Source organism: Myotis brandtii, unplaced genomic scaffold, assembly GCF_000412655.1.
Source record: "Myotis brandtii unplaced genomic scaffold, ASM41265v1 scaffold963, whole genome shotgun sequence".
NCBI classification, from domain to species: Eukaryota; Metazoa; Chordata; class Mammalia; order Chiroptera; family Vespertilionidae; genus Myotis; species Myotis brandtii.
Genome location: NW_005371986.1, coordinates 817,096 through 833,765, shown reverse-complemented (window position 1 = coordinate 833,765; position 16,670 = coordinate 817,096). Strand labels below are relative to the sequence as shown.

General features: G+C 38.9%; 1 protein-coding gene across 1 annotated transcript in view; it reads right to left on the bottom strand.

Annotated features, from left to right (window-relative positions):
* DMRTA1 (DMRT-like family A1) overlaps positions 1 to 14,807 on the bottom strand; it is a 20,168-nt gene extending 5,361 nt beyond the window's left edge. The window contains exon 1 of the mRNA XM_014533305.1: positions 14,784 to 14,807. Coding sequence (XP_014388791.1) covers positions 14,784 to 14,807 — 24 coding nt within the window. The remainder of the gene's footprint in view (positions 1 to 14,783) is intronic.
* Between the last annotated feature and the right edge of the window lie 1,863 nt (positions 14,808 to 16,670).

Sequence of the window (16,670 nt, the reverse complement as noted above, 5' to 3'; positions counted from 1 at the left end):
TGCGGGGATCGGGGCGACGGCCGTGGTCCCGCCGCCTCCCCCCGGAACACCGACAAAGTTTGGTACAATCGCCGCGGTGAGCTGGGGACCGCCGCTCTAAGAGGTGCAGGTGCCCAGTGCTCTTCTGAGAGCCCGGGCGCAACGCTAAGGTCCCAGCGCTAGGCGAGCCTGAGCCGGAGGGAAGCTCCGAGAGGCTACCCCGCCCACCGCGCCTCCGGGCCAAGCTCAGAGCCTGGAGCCCAGGGCCAGGGGCGGAGAGTGGGACCTTCTGGGAGGAGGGGCAACAGGAGACACAAGAAACTCTCCTGGTGGGATGCCCGTGGCCTTTCCCCAAAGAAGCCCTTTTGCACTTGCTTCCCCATGAATTCCTCAGTGTTTGTATTTGTGAAACAACCTTTGAATCCTTTCTCATGCCTCTTACTGCCCTTCTGAAATTAAGCAATAGTAGTAAATTCTCCTTTCCCCAAATCTAGAACAAGTACTGCAAACATGTATATGGAAACCAAAAAAAGACCCCGAACAGCCGCAGCAATCTTGAAGCAAGTGTGAAGGTTTGAATGTGGAATTCTTTCCTGTCCTTTTCCCGGATGAAGTCTCCAGGATGGTAGCGTGGGCAGCTTTCATGAGGAAGCACCGCTCCACAGGCTGCAAATGTTCCCCACCTGAAAGCTGCTTTACCTTAAGTAGGTCTCAGGGCTACGTCAAAACAAGGGATAATGAAGGGGATGAATTCACATCCAGATTCTTCTCCTGCATTTTGTTTATTAACACGTGCACATTTGGATTCTACGTATTATTAAATTTTGAAACACTCCCTCCCAAAGAAGTTTTTATGAACTTCTTATCTGGAACTATTTTTGAACAATCGGGTTAAAGCTGTCTCAAACATACTTCACATTTCTGTTGTACAGTCTCATGGAAGGTCCTTTAGACCATTCTTTAAATACGCTATCATAAGAACACATTCTTGAAATATGCACTTAATGCCTTTAATTGTAAGAGAAGATCATACTGCTCTAAACTAAAAGCGCATTTGAGGTAGAAACTTCAAGAGCGTTTGCTCTTAATGGAAAGGAGAGTCAGGGCTTTCTCATTCTTCAAGATCATATTCGACTGCCTTGACGGACAATGCGTATTCTAGCCCTAAGATGGAAAGTAATAATGACATTTTTCCCATTCCACCTATTGGCATCCAGTGTCCAGGGAAGACACTGCTAATCAATCTGGGCTCTCTCCTCCGGGCTACGCCACATCATCACTACCATCACCACCCTCCCATATCCACAAGTGCTAGCCTGTCATTGAGGTTTTCTCCCCTTCCTAAGCATTGGAACCACCTAGGACACTTTTAAATGATATAGGCACTCCTGTCCAGGTATTCTGATTCTTTCGGTCTAAGTATTTTGGGGGTTTTGTTTTTTAGGGTTTTTTTTATTTTTAATGACTTTTTAAAAAAATATGTATCTTTATTGATGAAAGTATTAGATATCCCTCTTTTTCCCCATTGACCCACTCCACCCCTCACCCTCCCATGCTTTCACCACACTGTCTGTGTCCATGGATTATGCATATAACTTCTTGGGTTAATCTCTTCCCAAACCCCGCCCACCCCCACCCCTCTGAGACTGGTCAGTCTGTGTCATTTCTACAGGGTGTCCCAAAATTCACACAAGAAGTAATTTTGATAGAAAACACAGGTTTATAATTAAAAATTGTAAATTTTTTATTGATTCATAAAGTATATAGTATAGGGTTATTTCTTTGATTTCAATCCCTTCAATTTGATAAGCATTACCAAGTACCAATTATGGCCCAGGAGCAGGGAAAATGAAGACCAATGAAGACCACGGCTTTGCATATGTTCCAGCAAAGCTGTGGAGGCCATTTACCCGACGTGCTATTCCATACATAACCCTATACTGTATACGTTATGAATCAACAAAAAATTTACAATTTTAAATTATAAACCTGTGTTTTCTATCAAAATCAAATCTTGTGTGAATTTTGGGACACCCTATATATCTCTGGACCTATTTTCTTCATCAGTTTATTTTGTCCAGTAGATTCCACCCATGAGTGAGATCATGTGATGCTTGTCTTTCTCTGACTGGCTTATTTCACTTAGCATAATAGTCTCCAGGTCTCTCCATGCTGTCTCAAAGGGTAAGAGATTCTTCTTTTTTACAGCTGCATAGTATTCCATTGTGTAAATGTACCACAGCTTTTTTATCCACTCATCTACTGATGGGCACTTGGGCTGTTTCCAGATCTTAGCTATTGTAAATTGCACTGCTATGAACATAGGGGTGCATACATTCTTTCTCATTGGTGTTTCAGGATTCTTAGGATATATTCCTAGAAGAGGGATCACTGGGTCAAATGGCAGTTCCATTTTTAATTTTTTGAGGAATTTCCATACTGTTTTCATTAGTGGCTGCACCAGTCAGCATTCCCACCAGCAGTGCACTAGAGTTTCTGCTACATCATTGCCAGCACTTGTTATTTGTTGATTTGTTGATGGTGACCATTCCAGCAGGTGTGAGGCGATACTTCCTTGTCCTCTTAATTTGCATCTCTTTGATGATTAGTAGTTTTGAGTAGTTTTTCATATGCCTCTTGGCCATCTGTATGTCCACTTTGGAGAAGTGTCCATTAGGTCCTTTGACCATTTTTAATTATTGTATTGTTCGTCTTCCTTTTGTTAACTCATATGAGTTCTTTATATATTTTGGACATAACCCCTCATCAGATATGTCATTGGCAAATAAGCTTCCCCATACAGTGGACTCCCTTTTCATTCTGCTGATGGTTTCTTTTGCTGTGCAGAAGCTTTTTATTTTGATGTAGTCCCGTTTGTTTATTTTCTCCTTTGTTTCCCTTGCCCTAGGAGATGTATCAACAAACATATGCTATGAAAGATGTCTGAGATTTTGCTGCCTATGGTTTCTTCTAGGATTTTTATGGTTTCAGGGCTTACATTTAAGTCTTCTATACATTTTCAGTTTGTTCTTATGTATGGTGTAAGTTGGTAGTCCAGTTTCATTTTTTTGCATATACCTATCCAATTTTCTCAACACCATTTATTGAAGAGACTGTCTTTACTCCATTGTAAGTTGTTGCCTCCTTTGTCAAATATTAATTGAGTGTGATAGCTTGGGCCGATTTCTGGGTTCTCTGTTCTGCTCCATTGATCTGTCCTTGTGCCAGTACCAGGCTGCTTTGATTACAGTGTCTTTGTACTATAACTTGATTGTTATTGTGATCCCTCCAACTTTGATCTTTCTCAATATTGCTGTGGCTATTCGGGGTCTTTTTTGGTTCCATATAAATTTTTGGAGTATTTGTTCTAGATCTGTGAAAGATGGCAAGTGATACTGGTTTTCACTTTTGACTTTGATCCAGACCTTACACAACTTACAAAGAAGTGAAAATAATTTTAAGTGAATGTGTTTAAATAAAATGTACCAATTTAAATGAAAAATGATAAAATGTGTGAAAGACTGAAAACTAATAAACTTTGCTAACAAAAAAAAAATAAAGATCTAAATAAATGAAGAGATATAGTGTGTTCATGGTGAGAAGACTCAACATTGTTAAGAACATGATTATACCTAAATTGATCTATAAATCACTTCAGTCTCAAAATTCCATCAGACTTTTCAGAATAAATTGTCAAATCCATTCTAAAATTCGTGTGGAAATGCAAGGGAAGGACCTAAAATAGCCAAAACATCTTTGAAAAAGGGTAAAGTTGCAAGGCTAACAATATCTTATTTTGCAAGTAATTACAAAGTTACAGTAATAAAAACAGTGTAGTATTGGTGAAAAAACAGAAAAAATCTACCAATGTTACAGAATAGAGAGTTTAAAAATAGACAACCAATTTTAAACAAAGGTGCAAAGACAATTCAGTGGTAAAAGAATAATTTTTTTCCTAACAATTTTTTCTGGAACAATTGGACATTTGTATGTAAAAAAAATTGTTGACTTTGATCCATACCTTACACAACTTACAAACACTGACTAAAAATGGATTACAAACCTAAATGTAAATCATAAAACCATATAACATAGGATAACAAGTTTGTGATCTTGGGTTATGCAAAGATTTCTTAGATACAACAACGAAAGTATGATCCCCAAAAAGAACAAATTGATAAATTATAATTTATAAGAATTATATGCTTCTTTTCTTCAGAAGACACAGTTCATAGACTGAAACATCATACCATTGACTGAAAGAAAAGAATTGTAATACACATATCTGATGAAGGCCCTATATACATAATATATTAAGAAATTTTGAAACTCAAAAAAAGAACCCAATTTTTTAAAATGAGCAAAAGATTTGAAGAAGTATGTCACCAGAAATTATATATACATATATATAGTAAAGAAGCACAAGATGCTGAACATCATTAGTCACTAGGGAAATGCAAGTTAAACCGTACCCTGAACTACTACTACACATCTGTTAGAGTGACTATAATTTAAACGATTGGCCATACAAAATATTGGCAAGAATGTGGAGCAGCTAGGACTCTCACACACCCCTGCTGGAAATGTCAGGCAGTACAACCACCTTGGAAGCCAGTTGAGTGTCTTAAAAAGCTAAACATGCGCGTTCCCAGTCATTCCAGAAATAAAGCAAACGTCCATACAAAGCAGCAAACTGGAGAAACCCAAACAACCATCAACAGTTAATATAAGCACACAATGGAATACTACTTGGCAACAAACAAAAGTACATGGCTGCATGCTACACATGAATAAACCTAAAAATCATTATTCTGGAAGGCAGAAGCCAGGTAAAAATGAGTGTGTACTCTATGATATCATTTAGTATATAAAATACTAGGAATTTATAGTGAAAGAAAACACATCAGTGGTCCCTAGGAACAGGTTTTGGAAGGACAGTGAAAGATGGGCAGGAAGAATAAAGAATCAAAACTTTTTTTGGAGGTGATGAATACATTCTTTAATTGTGATAATGATTTTACTTGTATATATGTCAAAATGTATCAAATTGTGTACATTAAATATGTGCAGATTGTTGTATGTCAATTATACCATAACTAGAGGCTCAGTGCAAGAAATTCATCCACAGGTAGGGTCCCTAGTGGCCGCCACAGCCAGCTGGGGCCTCCCTTCCCCCAGCTGCCTGCCACCACCGCCACCAGCTGGGGCCTCCCTCACTCCCTCACACCTTGGTTTGGCACCACCCACTCACGTGCTCCACCATCCCGCCACGGTCCCGCTCTTGTCAGGGCCCATCAGGACTGGCAGCGCCTCCACTGCAGCCTGCTGCCAGTGCCGCGTCACCGACGCCTGCCATGTTCCACGCCACCCCCTGGTGGTCAGTGCACGTCTAACTCCCAGTTGGTCCAACTCCTGCCCACAGGGACAATTTGATATTAGCCTTTTATTATATACTAAAGGCCCGGTGCACGAAATTCGTGCACAGGGGGGGAGGGGGGGAGCGGTGGGAGGTGTGTCCCTCAGCCCAGCCTGAACCCTCTTCCAATCTGGGACCCCTAGAGGGATATCCGACTTCCCGTTTAGGCCCGATCCCACTGGGAAGTCGGACATCCCTCTCACAATCCAGGACTGCTGGCTCCCAACCACTCGTCTGCCTGCCTGATTGCCCCTGACCACTCCCCTGCCAGCCTGATCGACGCCTAACTGTTCCCCTGCCAGCCTGATTGCCCCTAACTGCCCTCCCCTGCTGTCCTGGCCACCCCTAACTGTCCTCCCCTTCAGGCCTGATCACCCCCAACTGTCCTCCCCTGCTGGCCATCTTGTGGTGGCCATCTTTGACCACATGGGGGCAGCCATCTTGTGTGTTGGAGTGATGGTCAATTTACATATTACCTCTTTATTATATAGCATACACTACAGGCCCGATGCACAAAAATTTGTACAAGAGTAGGCCTTCCTTCCCCTGGCTGCCGGCACCGGCTTCCCTTCAGCACCCGGGACCCGGGCTTCCCTCCTCCAGGCTGCCTGCAGGCACCCGGGACCCCAACTGGCTTCCCCTGGACTGCCCTCAGGCACCTGGGACCCAGGCTGGCTTTCCCCAAGCCCTGGCTTTGTCAGGAAGGACGTCAGGAATGATGGCTAGAAGACGTCCAGTCTAATTAGCATATTATCCTTTTATTATTATAGATATAAAACCCTAATATTCAAACAGACCGAACAGCAGAACAACTGAACAACCGGTCACTATGATGTGCGCTGACCACCAGGGGCGCATGAGGACCATGTTGGGCGTCGGTAGCAGGCGGCAGAGCGTGGAACATGGTAGGCATGGGCAGCAGGTGGCACAGTGCAGAACCTGGGTGTCGGCTATGGCAGGATGGTGGAGCAGGTGTGCGGGGGCACCAGACCAAAGCGGGCGCCAGTCACTGTCATTGGGGCGAGCCTCTGGTGGTTACTGAAAATTCTTTGCTTCCATGTGCCGTGGTCCCACCCGGCGCTCGCACCTACTGCCGGTGCCAGTCCCACTCGCACCCGCTGCTGGCGCCTAGCGCCAGCCCTGATTGCTCGGTGCCGTCAGCAGCTGCTGGCCCTGATCGCCCCTCAGGACTTCTCCACCTCCCCCTGCTTTTTTGTTGGTTCACTGTACCAACCACTCAGCACAGAAAAGGGAAAGTACAAATCAGCAATCATAAATACAGGCCTGGCTCTTGTAACTAAGATCTTGGGTAAAACATTTATCCTCTCAGCTTCACTTCTCCCATAGGCAAATGAAAACATTAAGTCATCTCCAAGGAGAAGTCCAAGATTGTGGACCATTTCTTTTGCCAAACCTAGTCTGGAGTTATTTTCATGGATGTTCTCAATCTCTAAAGAACCCCATTAGTACCCCCACTAAGACTCAGTCAAAGCACCTTTCCTGCTGGAAGAATATCCTTGCTAACCTGCTGGTAAAGTGAAAGTGTGGGTACTTACTTGGCCAGAGGGCTTTGGCAAGAGGACTGGGGAGTTGGAAGGACAGGGTCTAAATTGCCTATTTGTTCATGCATAAACATATATAATTCACTCCATGGCTTCAGTATACACGTGAGCACACTTTGTATATTCCTACTCCAAGACTTCCCAGAGCCATACTGTTTGCTAATACTGTGTTTTGATAGTTTTGAGGAGAAAGTTTGAACTGTTTCTCTGGGGTTCTTCAAAGGCATTGATCACCATCATGATTGAGAGGCTACAGTCTGCAGAGTAACATGAATTTCACCCCTTGGACTGCTCTCATCAAATGGCCAGGCACCCCAAGTGGGAAGAGAGAGGCCTCCTCAGAACATAGCCTTTCCTGGAGTATTATTGGGGAACAATGGACATGTTTGGTGATATATATCATCAGCCAAGAAGTGTCCCTTCACCAAAACCAATATTCCTGAGAATACCCTGCTGCTAGGGAGAGATAATTCATTATACAAGACATGTAACTAACCACAGCATGTGCATTTTGGGAAATAGGACTCCCTTATAAGGCACCATCTCTGATCCCTTGCTCTGGGAGGGCAACAAGCCAGTTGGAGAATGTACACATTGTTCCCCCACAACCAAGGGGACACCGATTGCAACAGGGAGCAGCACGTGTTCTTTTGTGGCTTTAAGAGCTCTTTTCATACCAGTGGACGATGCTTACCTAGAATTGTAAGAAATGAACAAAGACAGGGAACAGAGAAGTACCTATTTTTCCAATAACCATTTCTACATGCCCTGCACATAATAAACATTCAACACATCTTTGAAAATAAGTAAAGAATAGATGCCACAGGACTTACTTGTGAGTTGACTGAATAGGCACTAATATCACATTACTTCTCCTTTGTATTCTGAAATTTTTGAGAAGTAATTTCCAGTTCACTTAAAATTAATCCTTTCCTGTCTTACCTCCCTAATGTTTACATAAGCTGGAGTGTGATTTGTTTTTAAGTCTGGTTTACTGTTTCCTTTGTTTTCTTTACCTTTAATATTAAATAAGGTATTTTATGACCATTTGTTCTTAAAGAAAAAGTATTGTGAAATTCTACTATTAGTTATACTTTTCATGCCACTGTAACTGTATTCTAGTATTTTTCAAAATGTTTAGAACTAAGCACACATAGTTGCTTATGAGCGTGATGGATTAATGTGTGAGTACATTTGCTTCTAATCTTTTTTCTGCATATAAAAAAGTTATGTATATAATACTTTTAACTTAATATTGTGATACATTTCCTATTTTTTGCTTTTTGCAAACATAAGCTCTAATAGCTATATAATGTTTCATTATTTAGCCATACAATAATTACTTAATTCTTCTAGTTTAGGACATTTATAATGTTTCATTTTCTCCCTGTTTTAAATAATAAATAAATAAATATGTGAGCTTTAAGTGGTTTCTATATTTCAAATGATTTCTTTAGAATAAACTCCTATAAATAAAAGTACTTAATTAAAAGTTGTTGATATTTTTAAATATTTAGATTTATGTTAACAACTTTTCTTCCTGAAGAGATCATATGAATTTGAAGTTTAATATACAATTCATTTCATCATCATCTCATGTTTTCTTTCTTTTTCTTTTAAATGGCAGTGGCTTTCTTATTAGGAAATTGATGCTGCTTTCTCCTGAAATAACAGTGATAATCCAGAATTCCATTAGGAAAAGAATTCCCCCCAAGGTTTCAGTTCATAGAAAGATAATCATTATTTTGCAAATCTCTGATTGAATATGATTGGGGGGAATTGAAGCAAAACTGGCTTAACGCTCTAATCATTGTAACATACTCTGATGGTTCTTCGAGTAAATTACACAGCCTTTTGTGAACTTGCTGATTTAAACAATTCCTTATAAAGGAGTGCTGTTGACTTAAAGACTATAACAAGAAACCTTGCTGCCAATGTGGTTAATTCTGTAAGCACGTGTTCAAAAGCTATGCTCTATTTCATTTACTCTAATGGACCTAAGTCTGCCGTGTAATAGGGCTCAGAACTTCTGAAACTCCTGTTTTGTTTAACTCCTGGGATATTTAAAGTAATTTATGCTTAGGGATTGAGATAAGCTTTGTAGTTTGTCATACACTGAATGGAACCCACCGTCATAAATTAATGTTTATGTTAAACATTTCCTCATAATTCAGTCCTCACACAGACAACAACAGTTTCACTCAGGGCGTATGTGAAAGCCCTTTATGTGGCTGTTAGAAATCTTAGCAGAATGAATATCACATATTAAACACTGAAGCGTTTTAGTAAGAAGTTTAATGTAAAAAATGCATCCTGGGTAAGTTCATTAAAAAGAAAACACAATAGCCATTATCAATAGATTTACCTAATAAAATATTACCATTTTAAAGGATCCTCTACATATGGACATCTCTCTCATTATTACAGCTACTTTTTAAGAGCTGGTTATTGTACATAATGCACCATGCTTGCGCTTTATTTATATTATGTCATTTAATCCTCATAATCACTTTATGGAGGCAAATTCTATTATCCTGATTTTTTTATATATTTTATTGGGGGTTTTTTTGTTTTGTTTTTGTTTGTTTTTTTTTAATATATTTTATTGATTTTTTTACAGCGAGAAGGGAGAGGGATAAAGAGCCAGAAACATCGGATGAGAGAGAAACATCGACCAGCCGCCTCCTGCACACTCCCCACTGGGGATGTGCCCGCTACCAAGGTACATGCCCTTGACTGGAATCGAACCTGGGACCCCCCAGTCCGCAGGCCGACGCTCCATCCACTGAGCCAAACCAGCTAGAGCTATTGTTTTTTTTTAAAGAGAAGAAGGGAGAGGGATAGAGAGTCAGAAACATCCATGAGAGAGAAACATCGATCAGCTGCCTCCTGCACGCCCCCTACTGGGGATGTGCCAGCAACCAAGGTACATGCCCTTGACTGGAATAGAACCTGGGACCCTTCAGTCTGCAGGCTGATGCTCCATCCACAGAGCCAAACCGGTCAGAGCTTATCCTGATTTTTTAAAATGAAAATGAAAAAAAGTTTCAAAGAGAAGAAGCCCTCAAGGTAGTCTAATATTTCAATTCCTACACTCCTGCTTCTCCCCAAAAGCCAGGCTGGCTTCCACTACAGAGCAGGCTCAGAGGGCACTGGCATGCAGTTGTTCAGGAGATAGTTACCCAAAAGGATGCTTATTGGCTGACTCATTAGCCACCTTAAAAATGCATCTGTTCTTTCACTTAACAACAATGCCATTTTTTAAAAAGAAGGTATGAAGAAAAATAATAAAGAGAAATTAAAATTCCCATATTTTGTATATGTTCTTTTAATTTAGTGAAGTTAAATGACGGTTTTTTGCTGTTTTCCCTTTCTTACCATTTCCTACCATGTAACAGTAAGACAGAAATGAAGGCAAAAAAATTCTTTTTATATTTTTATGCTACTAGAAACTTGAAACATGTCTTCCTTTTACTCTCAAGCATACCCAAGTCAGAGCTGGTACTAAATTTTACTCCTTTCAAAGCCTGACATTTAATGCAAAGGTAGCTTTTCCCCTCTCAAGGTAATTGTTGTGAGACCCTGCCATTTGGCATTAGAAACATACTTCAAGGCTTTTACAAAGTAAAAATTTACAAAAGAGAAATTTTATATACCCATTTGGAAAGCAAAAGAGTTAACTTTAAAAAAAAATGATACATTTGAATGTGTTAGTTCCTACTGTGTTTCATTGAATGAACACAAACAAGATATGAAAATCAATTCACCAAATATCCTCAAAACCCTATGTGTTCATGAAGAATTGCCACAGCACCTAGAAAACAATTTTCTGTTCATTATTGTTATAAAAATGATGAAATTGACATTGAAAAGTATTATACATTCCTGCCTTTTTTTTTTTCTGTCCTGGGCTGTGCCAGGGTCTGTCTTCTGAAGCTTTCATTAGAAGTGTCCCAATTAAAAAGCTGTGTGAGTTTAAAAAAAAAAAAAGTGGCTTCCATTCACAAGGATTTTAAATAAGAAGTAAATTTGGTAAATCAGTTCCTCCCTGGCTCCTAGCCATTCACATCTTTTGGTTCTGAAATCCATTTCAGTGTGAGCATAAGGTGGTTGTTATGAGGTGTTGTCAGGCCTCTCGCAGTGTTATTGTGCATGGCGGAAGGTGGTAGTTTTTGATCAATGTCTTCAAAGTCAAAGCTTGGAACATAATAGCTGCACATCAAAACCCAGGACCATAATGCAGTTAGCACCAACTCTTTCAGGTGGCCCCAGGGAATTACTTCATGCTCATGGTGAGCGTTCCTATAATTAGTCATTTATAATGCTGTAGTAAGGGGAATGTGCAGACTTATAACTTGAGATTCATTATCAAAAGCGGTTCAGCAAAATCGTTACCAGAAAATAAATAATAAAGAAGCCTACCTATTTATTGATGTTCTTCTCCCTTTTTTATTCTGAATCCCTGATTTATTGCATTTCTGTTCTGAAGACATCTCTTATTGACCCAATATCTTTACAAGAATGCCTATGTTTTTAGGCATTTTTAGGCCATTGATGCAATTATTTCATGAAATCTTGCCTAGTAGATTCAGTTACTAATGATAAAGCTTTTTTGTTGTACCTTCTTCTATATTCACATTACTTTTCCAAAAAGTCTTCACATGTACAATTGCTTTAAAATGATGGAGGGTTTTATTGTTACTTTTTTTTCCTTCTAGAAGTTATTAACATTTAAGAAGAAAAGGCAATTTTGTTCATATATCCAAATAAGAGCAAATATTATATAATAGTATATACATATATATACTGTATGCTTTGTTAAAGAAACTATAGAATCCCAGGTGGAAAACACACAATAAAAAGTCAAATAAATCCATAGTTAAGAGGTAAATGCACCATATGTTTCTCTAATACTGAGGCACAATGGGGTGCATCGAGAAACTCATTAAGTCAATGGAAATAGCAGCTGGGCCCTATCAAGATGTCTATTCATTTCACTTCTGAAACAGAAAAACAGAAAAATAGTGGACACATTCCGTTTCTTCTGAGGTTTGAATTTATCATATTAGCATGGGGTTGGTGCAATGCAAAATGCCAATATATCTTCCCTCTCAGCATCTAATTTGATCAACTTTTAAATAGTTTTTTTCTTTGTTTTTCCCTGTAAAGATGATGTCCATCTCCCCGTACCCTTTAAATTTCTCTCATAAAAAAATTAAAGCTTTGCCAAAGCACCTAAATAGCCAAGTAGAGTCATGCAACAGACCAACTGAGCCAGATAAATGACTTGAGCAGTAAATGAAGTCATAATACGTCTGTTTTGATTTTATGGACTTCAGAATGAAGTATATTTCATTATATAAATTGCTCCCACTAAAATTTTGTGTGATTTTGATAAAGGCTTCAGTTTTCAAGGCATTAGTTTTCTCCTCCATAAATGTAGTTTTCAATACTTTTTTGTCAGTCAGTTTAAGAATCTGATGAAATTTATGAGTATCTGAAGACATGCACATATAAAAAAAATTACATAGCATTTCTAGACCATTTTAGTTTGAGAGCAAGAACAGATTCCTAAAGTCCCTTCCTAGTTTAAAATTCCATGGTTCTATGCTAATTTCAATACAAGTCTTCCTGATTCATAAAGCACATTTGCAACACTGAGACCAAGTGTCTAAAGTCTCTAAAAATCTACTATGGAAGGAATTCAATTCAGAATTATGGAATCTTAAGAATTCAAAATGACCTTAGCATTGATCAGTTTTATATTGCTAGATTCAACGTTATGGTATCTATATTCACGTTTTAACAAAACAATGCTCTGAAACAGAATGAAAAATTAAGCCTGAAAAAGGAACACCTCTAGCCATTTGGTTTAATAATAATACTTCATATTCTTGAATTTGTTTTCTCCTTATATGATCTTCAAAATTCTCACTTAGTTGAGAAATGTTTAACAGCTAAGGGGACAAAACAAATATATTTTCCCTACTTGGTAATCACCACACTGCAAATTTTAAACTCCTTGGGGATCACTGAAGTTTTCATGCATCAATGATGAATTCAGAAGCACAAGGCTTAAATTTTAAAGGAAAAATTCACATGATCATCAGTAACGGCTCTGATCATTTGAACTCCTGAAACAGGTGAAGTGAGGTCCCAAGTCTTTCAAAATTCCAAGCTTCTCAGGGATTCCCTCTTAATGGTTTTTGTATCTGCAGAATGTTTTAAAAATCAATTGAGTGATATGAATTTTTAAACATTACTTACCCCAAAATTATGTAATCTAGTGTATTTTAAAATATATGTCCAATTCATTTTAGCTGATGAAAGTGTCTACCTGTTCCAATGTTTGCTCTTCTCTTCAGTGAACGGAGAGTTTATCAGGCTCAACACACTGTTCAGATAAACAGGCATGTCTTCATGTCAGTCGTTGCTGAGCCTGTCATATTCTCAGCTGAGCTATCGACATTTGAAATTTGGTTTATTTGTGGAAAGCAGGAGGAGAGATTCTGATAGAAAAAAAAAGTAGGTGTCCCCTCTGTTTGCTATCTCTTTAGTCTCGACATTTGAAATTTGGTTTATTTGTGGAAAGCAGGAGAGATTCTGATAGGGAAAAAAAGCAGGTGTCCCCTCTGTTTGCTATCTCTTTTGTCCCTTACTCTTGACTGATCCCTTGTCATAAGCCACCAACATGCTCTAGTATCTGTTCTCTTTCAAGGCTTTCCTTCAACCCTGATATACCATTCCTTCTTATCTCTCTGCTTCTCAGACAAATCCCAACAAGAGTTGTGTACTCGGTCTCCACATCGAAGAGGTTTCTATTCCCTCTGTCTACCTACAACACTTAGTAAGGTCACCGATGATTCCATGTATCAGAAAAAAAAAAGAATCAAACCATACTGATGCTGAAAAGGCACACTTGCTAGTTCAGCGCTTAGGTACTAGAAAGATGTTCCTACTTCATGTCTCTTGTTTCTTGGCCATCTGATCCCAAATATAAAAATAATCTTCCTCAAAGTTTCCAAATAAAACTCCTCAGAATGCATGGAGGTTTCAACTAAGTGGGAGAATAGCAGAATAATGCTGTGTACCTGCTTTATAGCAATTAAATTCAATTCACATAAAATTCCATAGGAATAATAATAATACCAAAATAAAACTAATATCAGCAGTCTCTTCAACTATTGCTATTGGGTAAATATACTTCCAGCGATTTCAGCTTAACATCTAATTTTGCAATTACTTAGTTTCAAAATGATTTACATTTGACCTGGGAAAGTTCAAATGAAATCTGGCTGCCTAAATATATTAACTTACATTTATATATTTTCCTCATAATGCCAAATACATCTGTCAAAAAATTTAGTAGCTATTAATGTAACATTTTATTTTACTTTATTTGAAACTGATACATAATTTCTGAAAAGCTGAAGATCACATTCTCTTGCTCACTGTTCTAAACTCTTATTAACCTCAGAGTAAAACTATCTTTAGTCTACAGTCTCAGAGCACTCAAAGTAGATGCAACAAAAAGTAATATCAATAAACACAAAAATACAAGAATGTATTCTTCAGTAATTAAAGATAAGACATAGAAGCAGAGTAACTCAATTAATTAAAGGTTAGTTTGTATAAAATAATATTGATGGTTGTCTCTCAAGGTGCTCAGACCATTAATATAATTTTTAAAAAATAACATTTACCAACTTGTTTTTAGTAGTCATTATAATCCCACATTCCAATAACCATGACAAAATGTAGGAATTTTATGATAAAGAATCTTTCTTTTTTCAGCATATGTAAGCTTTTCAGGATAATCCCTTTACCTCTGAAAGGTCAAAGACAACCATGACTATTTTAGCAAGTGAAGATGAATAAATACTCAGATGAGAAGCATGGTTATCAACTGAGAATAAAGTCAGAAAGACCAAGTTCAAACCTGATTCTATCAAACACCAATAGCACTTGTAAAGTTTACAACCCAAGGGCACAGTCTCACTAAGTTGCAGCCTATGTCCTCCCCATGTAAAAATGAGGACTGTGGATAGATATTAAGTGAGATAATATATGTCAAATTACCTAGAGAAGTGCCTGGCACATACAGGCGTTCAGAAAATATGGGTTGGCTTAATTATGTAAACAGTGCCAGTCATGCTATCCCCTCTGCAAAACTTTTCAAAACACTGGGAATTCTTTGCCATATTCCCTGAGGCTGAAAGTCTGGTAAAATTAGAAATAGCAGCATCAGAGAAAAGTATTAAGTGTGAATAATGTCCATTTAATTGTGCGTACTTTCAGAGATTTTTACTTTCCATTCTGGCACGTAAGGAGGAGAGAAGTCATCATGCTTTCCTAACAAATAAAAAGCTGAACAAACTGAAAACTCAACAACTCCTTTTGAATCCCTTAGAGAAGTGAGACCATAGGACAAACTGCTACCCCCCAAATTAGAGAAAGACAGGTGGATACAGAGAATTACAAATCCCTGGATGGATCAGAACCCCAGGAGCAGAAAGTTCCCTGGGAACCAGTACAGGATAGAAAAACCTGAACTCTAATTGAGGAATTCCTGGAGGCTCTACAGGGGCAAGTCTGAGAGTTAAAGACCAGAAGAGCCCAACGCTTCTGTGAGTTTCACCAGCAAGGGCTCTACCAGTGAATATCAGAAAATATCACAGTGAGTATCGGAGAGAAATCCCCTCCTGCTTCCCGCAAGGGAAAGGGAAAAGCAACCATTTTGAAATACATCAAAACATTCTGTCTTTCTTAACAAAGCCAGCCCTTAAGAGAAACTTCTCTCAGAACTTACGTTATTGGGGCAATATCAGAGCTTAACCAATTTGGGGAAAGGAAAATATCTAACTCCAGCCCGCACTGGCCATCCTGCCCAACCGGAAGGGGAAGGATGGTAAGAGAAGCACTTGTAAAGTTCACAACCCGGGGGCACAGGCTCACGAAAAGGCTAAGACCTAGTCATAGGACTATAAAACGTTTCCCCTTCTCCCACCCATTACCACCAAATTACTCAAGACCTATTTACCATGGCTCCTTTCATCAACATCATGTCTGGTTTTCAACAAAAAAATCACAAGGCATATTAAAAGGCAAAACAAACCAGGAAAACAAATAGCAAGCATCAGAACCAGAGGAAGATGAGGCAGGGATGTGGACTATTCAGACCAGGAATCCAAAACAATTATGATGAATATGCTAGGAATTCTAGTGGGAAAAGTAGACAGTGTGCAAGAACAGATGGGAAACATAAGCAGGGAGAGTAATCAGAGAGATGGAAATTCTAAGAAATAATTTTGAAGAAACAACAAATGCTAGAGGCCAAAGCTACTGTCACAGAAATGAAGAACGCCGTTAGTGGGCTCCTTCGTAGACGGGACATACTGAGGAAAGAATCTCTGAGCTTGAGGATATGCCAATGTGAACTGCAAAGCAAAGAAGGGGGGAAAGGGCTGATAAACAGGAACAAAATAGCCAAGAGTTGTAGGATGACTACAAAAGAAGTAACATATGTGTAATAAAAGTATCAGAAGAAAAGAAGAGAGAAAGGAACAGAAGAAACATTTGAAGCCACAATGACTAAGAATTTTCCAAAGCACAGAGACCAGAGGTTTAGAAAACACCAAGCAGAACAAGTGCAGGAAAAAAAAAAAAGAAAACAACAACACCAAAAACTAAACCTAGGTAATACATGTAAACTG